At 41.3% G+C, this 12,301-nt stretch overlaps 1 protein-coding gene across 1 annotated transcript in view; it reads right to left on the reverse strand.

Moving 5' to 3' along the window:
* LOC136363885 (von Willebrand factor D and EGF domain-containing protein-like) overlaps positions 1-12,301 on the reverse strand; it is a 165,470-nt gene that overhangs the window by 93,393 nt on the left and 59,776 nt on the right. Inside the window, exons 7-9 of the mRNA XM_066323353.1 lie at positions 9,621-9,838; positions 6,515-6,588; positions 518-788 (exon numbers count right to left, since the gene is read on the reverse strand). Of these exons, the coding sequence (XP_066179450.1) occupies positions 518-788; positions 6,515-6,588; positions 9,621-9,838 (563 nt within the window). The remainder of the gene's footprint in view (positions 1-517; positions 789-6,514; positions 6,589-9,620; positions 9,839-12,301) is intronic.

Raw genomic sequence — 12,301 nt, forward strand, 5'->3', positions numbered from 1 at the left:
ATATATTTGTTTAGGCAAATGCTTTATGTTACAGCAAATGTTGCACATTTACAGCCCATTTTCATAGCTTTTGGGGGCTCTCTGGATCTGACTAATAGTGTCTTACTGCTCCACTGAAAAACTCCATTATTCTGCTACCTGGGATCTATCCTTGAATATTTATATCTCTAGCTCTGCAAAGAAATTTGCTTTATGTGATGTGGTTGGGTAGTGCCTGGCATAAGCAAACAGGGAGTGGGCTGCTGTGCTGCAGGGAGTAAGTAGTGCTATCAGAGCTCCACTGTGTCGCCACAAAATTTCCAGAGGTATTTCGTTTTGTTCTGTTTTGCATTTTCTTAAACCATCATTTTAACCAGGTACTTCCCTGCCTCTCATTTTGCAGTACATTCGACTGCGGATGGCAACTCTGATGGCTTCAGATATTTTTGTTGGCAACTCCATTGATAACTCAGAAATATTAAACAAGCGTTCTCAAAGCACCACCTCCACAAGAGCGCTCAACCATCCCCGCACGTACTGTTATTTTCCTGCCTCCGTAAGACTTCAAGATTTTGACTCGTGGCGACGCCTCGGCGCTTTTGACGGTCAGCTGGGGCCTGCTGTCCTGAAAGTGGCCATTGCAGGTGTCCAGCACCACGGTGTCCCCCTCCTCCCGTGCAGCCACCCCACAGTTGCAGGCGGTGGCGGAGCGGTGGCCGCCGCAGTCCCACTGCCGGACGTGCACCTCGAACGGCCGCACGTCGCTGCGGCACAGCAGGAACGTCCCCATTTTAGAGCTGTCATAGCGCCTGGACAGCCACAAAGAAACAAAAACAGGGAGTGTCAGAGGTCCTCAGCATACCCTCGTGTTGGGTGTTTGTTGGCACTCAGTCATGGCTGGGCTTGGGGGAGGGAATCATCCACATGTGGGGAGGAATTTCTCTGGCTCTGTGTCCAAGGGAACGCCGCAGCTGTTGTCAGCTGGAAGTGCCTAAGAGCTCCTGTGAAAAGTGGGAGTCGTGTCCCAGCTGCTGCCATGGCAATGGGCATGGATAAAAAGGGTAAACATTTGATATGAAGCAAATGGGAAGAGTGTTTCCTGCCTCCGGGTCTTAATAAATATATTTTGGTTCTAACCGGACGCTTTTAGAGTACGATGTTCTTCAAAGGGAAATCAGCGCTCAAATAACCTCTTCTGTGACTAATCACTAAATTTTACAAGCCTGGTTGTGGCTAGGTAAAGGCTTCCTGTGAAAATCTGGGATTCTACTGAAAGCCTGTTAAAATGAAGTTTGTTCCTCCCCCTCAACGAGTTTGCTGCAAGCACAGCTTTCACACTCAATGGATTGGCAATCAGCACAAGCCAGCGTGGAGAACAATTTAGGAATTTCATCCTTTTCTGTAAGGAAAGTCCCTGATCCATCTGGGTGAGGCCAAGAGCAGGATAATTTTAATAATTTTGCAAATGTTTGCCCTCTGCGTGAACCATCTGGAACCTCTGGCCTGTGAGAGGACCTTCTGCTTGTTCTTTGTTCTCTCCCTCCACAAACTTGTCTCATTCTCACTCTATTTTATTTTAATGTTATATAAAAGAAAACTGTAGCCATATACTTAATATATGTTGTTGATGTTTTCTTCCTATAAGCCAACAGCTTCCATCTTTAAAAACAATGGATAATTCTGCTTTCTTTTAAGGCACTGTGATTAGTTTCAAACATGATTTTTATGAAATTAAGTAACATGGAAACTAAACTATATGCTTATAATAATAAGCTTTATTTTTTCTGCAATAAAGAAAACATAAAAAGGAATGTATAAAATGTTTCTAAATAACAGGATTATTTTTAAGCAGTGCCATACAAACATCCACATTTTTTCAAGCCATTAATGTTTCTTATGCAGAGGAATAAATGGCTTGTGAACTGTGACTTTTTCACATGTATATTTCTACATTTTGTTCCTCTTCAGAATAAAGGCTATAGATAACTTTGTAGCTTAAAACACAGTAAAAAAATTAAACTCCAGCTCCTTTGCTCTGATAGAAAACACATCTGACTTTATCTTTCATCTTGAAAAACTTAGTCAGGTTGGCCATAAAGTGATAAGATTTTGAATGGTCCTGTCTCATCCTATTTTCTAATCAGATACATAAATCCTGTAATACACTGCATAGATGCTGCTAAGATTGATCAGAACCAAGGATAACATCAGAAACAGATAATCGCTTTAAACATCAAGCACTTGTTCCATTTGGACATCTTTGTTGGGGAGAAAGAGCAGAGAGGATATTTCAGGAGAGGACTCTCCAGAATTTCCTTCTACAGGATCAGCTTAGAAGGAGAGGTGTTTAAAGAGGGTGATGGGAACTAAGGCATCAGATTGTCTGTACCCAGACTAATCATCTCTGGTAAGAAAGGCTGGTTTTGCATATGCATAGGAATGCCATTGCAGTCAGGGGAGCTATTTATTGCTTAATAATCATTGACAGTGGATCCAGTCCAACCCTCCTGGAAGTCACTCCGAGTCCTTCAATTAAGTCATGGCATAGATTGCATAGCACATAACAAACCTGCACTAAATTAGAGCTTTCAGGCACCTTCAAATCAATTGAATGGATAATTGGATGTAGTCAGGTAAACTTTGGTGATGTTTATACAACTGTAATTGTGATAATGATTCTTTGGACAAGGTTGGAGAAGTTGCCTGTGGTACTAAACACCTGAAGTAGGCTTAGAGCAGCTCTTGCACGAGAGAGTTCTGCGTGTTCCTTGTGGACCAGGCACCACTCCTTGTGTCTAAATCTCCCTCCACAGTGCACTTCCCCATCCTGCTTTCCTGGTCATCTGCAGCAGTGGACAGACTGGGTGAAAAGGGGTTCTCTCCCTCCCCTCTGTGTGTTTAGATGGTTTTCCAAGGGGGGAAGCAATTTCTTGTCCTGGCACGAAGTCACATCTCGAGTTATGCTCTTTATCCAATAATTTTAAAACACTCCTGAGTGTTTGGTTATGGCAGTGGGCTTGTATAGGAATAATTTCTGTTGGTAAATCATGAGAGAGGGATTGATGGGGCTACAGACATATGTAAAGAACTACTATCTAGTAGTGTTCAATTAACTCACACCCCGCACTTCCTCATCACCAAACTGCACTTCACCTTTGTGTTAATTCTGTGGGGTTTGTGGTCATTCCTGAAAATTTTTCACCACAGCTTGGCAGCCAAATTATTTGATTTGTTGACATGACCCTCCAGGATCCTTCTTTCCTTGCTGCTAGGAACTATTTCATGGTAGGCTTGATCCTATGAAGAGCTGGGTGATGCTGAAGGACATTCTTTGCTTTCAGAGTGTTCATCCCATCATGTTGTTCTCAGAGCAGATGTTGGGTTTTAATTCAGCAGGCACTGGAGGCCTGGGGACAACTAAACTGCTGCACACTATCGAAACCCCAGCACCTGGCAGGGCTACTCATGCCCAGGACTTAGCTGTGGGCTCCTATGATTAAAGCCAACCAGCAAATGGTGCCATTTTCTTGGTGATATTGATGGAAAAATATGGATTAGTACAAATTTTTGAGAAATCTGAAAAATCTTTTAACATTTTTCTTCTTCTTCTTTTTTTTTTTTGGTAAGGTAAAATGCAAAATAACATAAATGATGTATATAGTTCCACAATCAAAAAATATTCCCCTTTTTACTTTGCCCTAAAAGGATTTTCTGCATATTTAGTTTTAAGCTAGTACTTCATATTTAAGAATCTGCGATTTATGGCATGAAAAGCTTTTATATTTATAATGTGCCATAACCAGTAATGAGGGCTATACTTTTGCTTTACCAGGCTTTCACATTTGTTTAATTTAGAAGGTACTTTGCTATAAAAGGAAGTGCTCTCTCTGGGTTTTAGCTGGTATAATTAACGTTATTTCACATCTACGCTCCAATATACACAAATTGATTGTGCTTATGCTGTAAAATATGACACATTCTTCTTTGATTTTCAGTCACAGCCTTTGGTGAAAAGAATGAAAAGATTACAAGATAAATATTCCTACAGACATATATTAGCAGGAGGCACAGCAAAGGGGAGTGTTATTAAGGAGTGGGAGTTGGGTATTTCAGTCGTCTAATGAATAGCTAACTACCTCAGATGTAATGTGAGCTCACTGTGTCACATTAAAAACATTGGAAACAACACAATAGAAGTTAAAAAATGCATTGGAAGTGGCTGTTTCCGTAAGAAAATTTTACTGCCAGTAAGAATCCAGTCTTTTGATTTTTATACCATTTTTCAATTTTCCAAATCTATTCAAATAACTACGTTAAATTTTAAAGTTTTAATGATTTTGATTTAAATTTTGAAACCACAAAAAGGTTCTTATTTCATATGCATTTTCCCACCTCATTCCCTTCCATGAAAAAAGGGGAATGCTTACTTCCAGACCTGTGTGTCAGCCTTTGCCTTCAGATTATAATTTTGTACCAAGATGGGAGGAGGAATTGTATTCCTCACTCCTTAAATATGGAGCTTTGAAATAATTTTCTAATGTGGTAACAATTTTTTTTTGGATAGGCAGTCAGAGAAGTTGCTTAACTGATGTGTGATAAGGTAGTCTAATCATTATAATAATTGAAAGAGAAATTATTTACAATAATAAATGGGAGTATAAGTAGGAGTAATGAGGCTGTGAAATGATGGGTAAGAAACTTGGCTGAATTTCAAGAAGTGATACATCTTAGGGAAATAACCTAGTTATTGAGATGGACAAAGCCCCATCAGCGTGGCTCATTTAAAGCTGCACTGGACAGAGCAGAGATGAATGTCTGTCCACGAGATAAAACATGCAGTTTTTGAGGGGCCAAGCTGACCCTGGGTTTTTCCTCTTTCAAGTCTGTGTGTGTCTGGGTCAAGATGACACAGAAGGATGGGCTTTTCCAAACTCCCTGTGCCAAAATAGAACATAAATTGCTTAGAAGCATTTCTGTGTGCTATCAACAACAGGATTAGAAAATGACTTATTCAAATAAAATTGCTTTATTTGCTTTTAGACCTTTTTATTTCCATGGAAGCAATGTAAAAATGTGCTACATGGCTGGAAGGGTGTCCCCATTCCAAGAGGTACTTTTCAGCTATTTATACTCCCTAAACACAACAATCTGACATTGAACTGTCTAAATCAAAAGGGAGTATTTTAGAATATAAATGTATAGAGAGGTTTGAAACAATACTCTGATCTGATTTTATATCCCAGAGTTGGAATAATTGCAGCTACATGAGGTGTGGGAATATCTTTGAACCTCTTGCAGCTCTAACGAAGCATCCAAAGCAAGAAAAGCACCCAAACTTGTATGAAAGAAGTTCCTGACCATATTTAAATGCTGTTCAGCAAAGGAGAAAGGGAACTGGGGAACCATGGATGAGCAGAACTAATCTCCTACCTCAGACTGCCCAACTGAAACCATTGTTAGAGGCAGATGTGCAGCCCTTAATGGAGTCACTGCCTTTCTTACATTTAATCAGCAGATTTCTCCAGCTTTGACATCACTTCAGACGCCACCTCCAGGGCGTGTTGGACTGAAATTGGGATATCAGGATAGCAGCAGTTCACAGCTGCCCTGTGGACACTGTGCACCCAAAACCACTCTCTGTGCCATCAGGAGGTTAATGGCAGAATGGCAAACTGGGAATGTCCTCTGAAATATTTGCAACACTGGATCAAATGGGCCAGGTGCAAATTTTAAAAAAATTTCAGTCATGCCAGTTAGTTAGGAAAATAGATTCATGAATGATTAGGGGAGCTAAATGTGGAAAAGTTCTGTACGGTTCAGGCTGTCAAACACAAAGGCACCACTTTGGCTCAGTAAGTGTTTAAGCAGCTGATTTCTGGGTAATACAGAAGGGCATTTGGACACAAAGGGAGGATGTCCAACTTTATTTTTGCATTCTTCTCCTGATATTTGTCACTTATAATTTCTGGACTTTTTTTAAATCTGAGACATTAGAGCCATCTTTATGAGGTTTTTTTGGTTGTGTTTATGATTGTCAACTCCAGCTGGACATAAACCAGCTCTGGAAGTAGAAGAAATCTAGAACATCCTTCTGAAGAGTGACTTTGCACCAGATGTTCCTAAACTCCTGGGAAGGACCAGGCTGTTGTGCATGCTGTGCTGCCCTGGTGACATAAAATGTCACTTGAGTGGCACCAGGGTGTCACTAACACTGACACATGGTATAGACACCCTCTCAAAGCCACTAGTGATGGTTCTATTTGAAGAACACTTTGGAACCTGATCTTTGTCTTGTAAAAATTATTCAGACTTAAATCCATTGCTTCTCAAAGATTAATCCGTTTCTAATCCTTTTGTTAAAAGGAGTACACAGCTGGAAGAAAACCACGTGTGCTGTTGAAGGAGTACATTCCTCATTGTAAGCAAACTTGTTCAATGCTTTTTTGATATTCTAATGTAAACCCAAATGCACGCCACATCCAGAAACTAATAACTGCAGTAATTGAGCCAAATTATTTCAAAGTAGGATACTCACCATCCATCAAATGTGATAATGTGTGGATCAGTGAAAGAGTAGCAGTTCCCTGTTGGGAGGTCTCGAACTGTGACCTAGTTAAAATGAAATGTGTAATGAATACAGTCTACACAGCACTTTTTCTTCATTACAGTTCCTCACAAAACATCAGGGGTGGGATTCATGGGTTAAGTACAAACTACAGTCCGACTTCTGAAACATGATTGCGGATGGGGACAAAATGGGCTTCGCTTTCAAACAACAGAATTTAATCATAGCCAACAAGGGAGTTCAGTGTTCCTGTTCATCTGATGTAATGTCTTCCCTCATCTGGTGAAAGAGGAAGTTTTTAGTAGAACTTTTTGCTAAGGAGCGGGTCATTCACTGAAATTACCAGGAGAATAGAGTGCTCATTAAATTGTACTAATTTTAAAGCCTGAAGTATGGTAAAAAGGTGTGCTGTAATTAAGTAATATTAGCATGTTTCAGTAGTAGCTGCCTGTCCCGTATTCTGACCTCAGGTCTCCCATTGCATCATCTGAATGGCTGATTTATCTATTTGATGTGGATATTGATCAGATATTGTTGAGGAGGCTCCAAATTACACTGCTTTAAGTATGTGGGTGAAACAGGAAAAGATCTACTACAGCTACAGAGATCTTCATCTGCATCAGCTCTTGATTCCTCGGGCACCAGTTGGGTCACAGAGGAGCTGTGAGAGCCCTGGTACCCTGCAGGGAGCCAGAGGCAGGGCTCTGAAGCTGTAACACCTGAATCTCATGTTGGACCCACACGGCCAGGTCTGCTCAAGAGGGTGTTTGTTAATGTCTGAGTGCTGTGCTGTCCACTTCCCAAAAATGCAGGACGAGGTTGTGTAGTGATTTGTGATATGAGGAGCCCCCAATCATACTGGTGGGAGTGATGGAGTGTTATGGTTTTCCATTATCCATCCTGACAGACTGATTTCTTGGCCTGGGCTGTTAATTCTTTGCTCCCTCCTTGCCCATGAGGAGTCCAGAGGTGCACTTCTGTTAGTTCTACCAGGATCCATGGAGCGGGGAAGAAGGATGGCTGCTATATCCCTGTGCAGTCTTTCAGTGACAAAGCAGAACTTGGCTTTTGGGAATAGAGGTGAAATTAAATAAATGAATTAGAGAGTGAAGATAGAACCTCAGTTCCTGACAACATTCCTCACCTGCAGCAATACATCATCTGTATTTCAAAATACCCCTTTTACCATGGCACAGAAACTCTTCTTAGATGCCCACCCGTGTCTGGCACACCACACTTTTAGAATGATGGTCTTGAGGACTGAAAAAATGAACTCCTCTTTGAACAACTTTTTGATCTGGGGTGAGTTGTTCCATTTGGATTTTCCATGTGATATGAAGCATCTCAGAATTTTCTCATTTCCCCCACAGCTTCACTCTTCCTAAAGTAAAAAATTTAGCACAAACAAGCCCACGTGGCCCTTCCTGCTCTGCTTTCTTGCATGGTGTCAGCAGAAGACACAATTCCTGCTTGAAGGCAGAAGTAGTTTGCTGAGGATATACTGTTTACAGGTATCTAGATGTGTCAGGATGTTCTGCCCACCATTTCTGTTAAATTTTCAGATAAATCAAAAATATCTGAACGAGTCAGATGGATTAAAGATTATGTGGATTTTACTGCATGGACTTTTTCTTGGTATGTTGCAAGAACTACTTTACATTAAGGCCTCTAATTGACTACAAAGCAGCAATGGGAAAATGGAGGGGAGGAAAGTTATTGTCTATTATGTTTCCATAGATCAAGTTTTAAGTAAGATAAATTGAATTTATTATTAAAATGGATTAATTCAATTTCACACTTGATACATCTTGATATTTTAATGAAAGCATTTGTAATTTCAAGCAAAAATAGGCGTGAGTCCACTATGCTGAATTAGCTGTAATTTCTGGTTTAAAAATCTCAAAAAGTTTTAAAGAAGCCAATTCTGGAGATGAAATGTTATACACCCAGGCTAGGCATTTTACATTTGAAGACAAAAATTCTTTTTGGTCCAGTTTAATCTCATTTTTTCATGACAAAATCCACAAAAAATAGGGCAGGGAATTTGTGGATTTCACTGGGGGGTTGTTTTCAGTTACTGAAGATATGCCAGCTTGGATGTGCCCCTGCTCTGAGAAATTTAGCTCAGTCAAATCTGTGCTCTGGTTAATTCCCTGGGGCAGTGGGATTACAGCTCTCAAACCTCCCACCTGAGATCCTGAAATAACTTCACAGACAAAGGGCTGGTCTTTGCTCACCACATCTCTTTGGCCAGGCTTCCTACAGGGAAAGTGTGGCTTGCCTTCCTGATTGCTTATTATTTTTATTTTGGACATTTTGTAGTGGTATAAATGAAGAGACGGAGCAGCCATGCTTGTTGTCAAAGAAATTCCAGACATGTGTCCTGGAAATTCATGGCACAGTCACAAACTGGACACAGCACCGCTGAATCCCATTCTCCTCTCTCCTTTCTGAGGCTCTGCCTTTCCTCTGCTCTTTCAGAAAATGCTCTCCAAACCTTTGGTTTCCCCATCCCTCCTTCTCAAAATGCTGCTCATTCCCTAACCCATGTTCCCTCTCTCCTTTTCCAGGGCACAGAAGCACTCCTGGCTGCCTCTGTACTCCAGCTTTTGGCCTTACTTATGTGCTGACTACTAATCAAACTTAAATCTCTCAAAGCACAAGGAATTCCCTGGTTGATTTTCTTGGTGTACAGTGATTGTTTTGCTTTACTCTGCTGACAGAGGGCAGGGTTATATCAGATATTAGGAAAAAAATCCTTATTGTCAGGGTGGTGAGGCCCTGGCACAGGTGGCCCAGAAAAGCTGTGACTGCCCCTTCCCTGGAAGTGTCCAAGGCCAGGTTGGATGGGGACTGGAGTTGCCTGGGAAAGTGGAAGATATCCCTGCCTATGGCAGGGGATGGAACTGGATAGTCTTTAAGGTTTCTTCCAACCCAAACCGTCATGACCACCAACCCTAGAATTTTATTTTCTTTGGGGAGGGGGGTGGGGGGGCGGAAGAGGAAAGAGAAAAAGAAAATATAAGCCTCTCAAATTTATGTTTGCCACGTTTTCCAGCAGATTGCAGGGCCTGACCTTGACGTCGCTGGGTGTGTGAGCCCCCCAGAGCAGGTCCCTTGGCGCGGCCGGCCGGGCGCTGACGCGGCTGAGGCTGTTCCCATCCTGTGCAAAGTCTGTCACCGCCGTCACTGTCACCGTGGCTGCAGCACAGCTGTCCCCCGAGCAGGGCCCCGGCAGCAGATCCACCTGGCAGGCTGAGAGGACGATGTCTGGGGGCCCTGGTGCCTGGCTGCCTGCAGTGAGCACCGACACAGAGCCTGACGAGACAATCCAGAGTGTCGCCCTGGCACAGAATAACTCGTGGCCAGGGTGTAATAAGCCACGTGCTAATATAGCAGTCTCTGAGGGACCAGCCTTTGTCAGAGAAGTGGCTGTAATTGAGCCAGCCTGCTTCTCAGAGATGTTTTGTAAACCAAAAGGTTTAATAAGTAAAAATATCAAAATAACAAATGTTACAGAAAACAATTTATAAAGCCATGCATGGGTGTCTGTAAAAACCTCAGACATCTTGATTCAAACACCCAAAAAAAGCCTTTACTTCCTTTTGTGCTCCTTCCTAAACACTGAATATTTTAGGAGGGAAAACCTGGCTTGCAGACACAGCAAGATCACCAAGAGGCTTTGACTTACACTCTTAGAGCCCAATCCATGCCCTTGTGCTGACACTGAGACAAGTACAAACAGAAACCCACAGAACTTTCCAGGTAACTCCCTAAAATGTCTAAAGGTGAACTGAAACTCCTTCCCTATTTGGAAGCACCTGCTGGGTGTGTGTGAAGAGCATCCCTACGTTGCCCATACCCTGTTTTCTGTTCAACACAAGCCCTTCCCATCCCAGCACACACATGCCTTGGAAGCAGATGGGCTTTGCATGGAGGCAGTTGTGAGTGACTGAATCTGGCACCCCTCTGCACTCTTCACTGCGCTGCTTTTTCCGCCCCAAAGTTTACTAAAAACTCCGCGGTGTCTATTTTTCCACAGGCGCTAATATTTCTGGGATGACAGTGTTATCTTTATGGGTCCATGCCCAGGGAATGAAGACAAGTAGTTCTCATGACAAAGAAAGAGATGAATTTGTGTTTCTGGAAAACATTTCTCTTTCACTGTCTGGAGTATAAGGAGGTATCTGCTGAGAGTTATTTAATTTAAAATAAACGAGTGCTTTGAAGGGAAAAGGGAGGGTTCTTGAGTAAGTTTTTAGTGAACTATGGATCCACAACAGCAAGGCAAATGCAAAAGTCTGTGTTTGTATTTTTTGGCTTAGTTAGATTATGGTATTTTGCTTCCCAGCCTGTAAAACGATGATAGTTGTATTTGTATCCTTCACAGAAGTATTGTGCTGATAAATTCACTAAAGAAATGAGGAAAAATAATAAGCTATGGAGATACCGGCTATGTCAGCATCTGTGGTGGGTAGAGAAATGCTGTGTGGTGACAGAATCAGTGTGACAATGGCACTGCACATCATATCTTTCCTAAAGAAATTTCTGCACACAGAGTGGCAGTGTCCAGTCAGGACCTGACCCTTTCTGCTGAGGTCTCAGGTAAAGTGCAAACCTGAAATTTTATTTCCATAGGTGTGTTTTCCCTTACACACACTGAATTACAATACAATAGCATTTAGTTCCTGTCTGCACTATATACAGTGTGCATTTTCTTCTCAAAAAGCCACTCAAACTTTCATGAATCCTTTGGCTGGTAGAAAATGAAACTGTGGTCCTGCTCAAGCCAGTCAGAATCTAACTGCTGATTTCAGGACTCAAAGTGTTTCTTGAGGAATACTTAATTTTCTGTCCCAGACCACTAATTATCATCAGAATAAAAGTTCTAGAAAAGGTGGCCATAAAATTAAACTGAAATAAAAATAAGCGATTTTCTGATATTAAAATAATTTATTTTCATACCATTCTTCTTGAATTGAAATGATTCAATAGAATTGATTGATAATTTATAGAGATGGCTTTAAGGTATTTTAAAATGTATTTCTAACACAATCAAATAATCAGTGTCTTATTCCTTATGGAAAAATGTCATGAAATATAATTTAAATTAACCCTGTGCAGTACTATGGGAACAGAACTAAAATCTACAGATATTAATGACATAGTATCTCTCATATCAAATCCTTAAAGGCTGCCTCACCTCACATATTATAGAAAAGTCTTGGCTCATTTTCAAGGTTCTTGATTCAATTAAATTGGAGGTTTCCATGAGGAATAGTTATTGCCATTCCAGCCCCATGAGCTGTGCTCACAACCCAGAACAAAAGTTTAAAATCAAAGAAAATCATCTTGTCAAAATAGTAACGATAAACTTAACAGAAGCCGAACTCCAGTGGCTCTGCTGTGCCTTGGCATTCATTATGATATTGTCTGAACTTGGAGAGATATTTCTGTGCTTGTAATTAGCTTTCTTATCACTTATTCCCTACATAATTAGCACAACAGTGTAGTTATATGGACTCAGTCAGACAAGAAGCTTGTCAGTTAATTTATTCGGTACAAACGGACCGCAGCTAAAATGGATTTTATTTTTAATTTCCAGCACTGTGGCCGGCACACATTTTTCAGAAGCCCGCAGTGTTCCTTCAGATAAACTAATGGACCCTAAAGACAATAAAGGCTCAGAGCAAACGTGGTTGTGCAGACACCCAGCAGCAGATCCTCAGCCTTAAGTACATATAGATAGCTCAATAG

Source organism: Sylvia atricapilla, chromosome 7, assembly GCF_009819655.1.
Source record: "Sylvia atricapilla isolate bSylAtr1 chromosome 7, bSylAtr1.pri, whole genome shotgun sequence".
Classification (NCBI taxonomy): Eukaryota; Metazoa; Chordata; class Aves; order Passeriformes; family Sylviidae; genus Sylvia; species Sylvia atricapilla.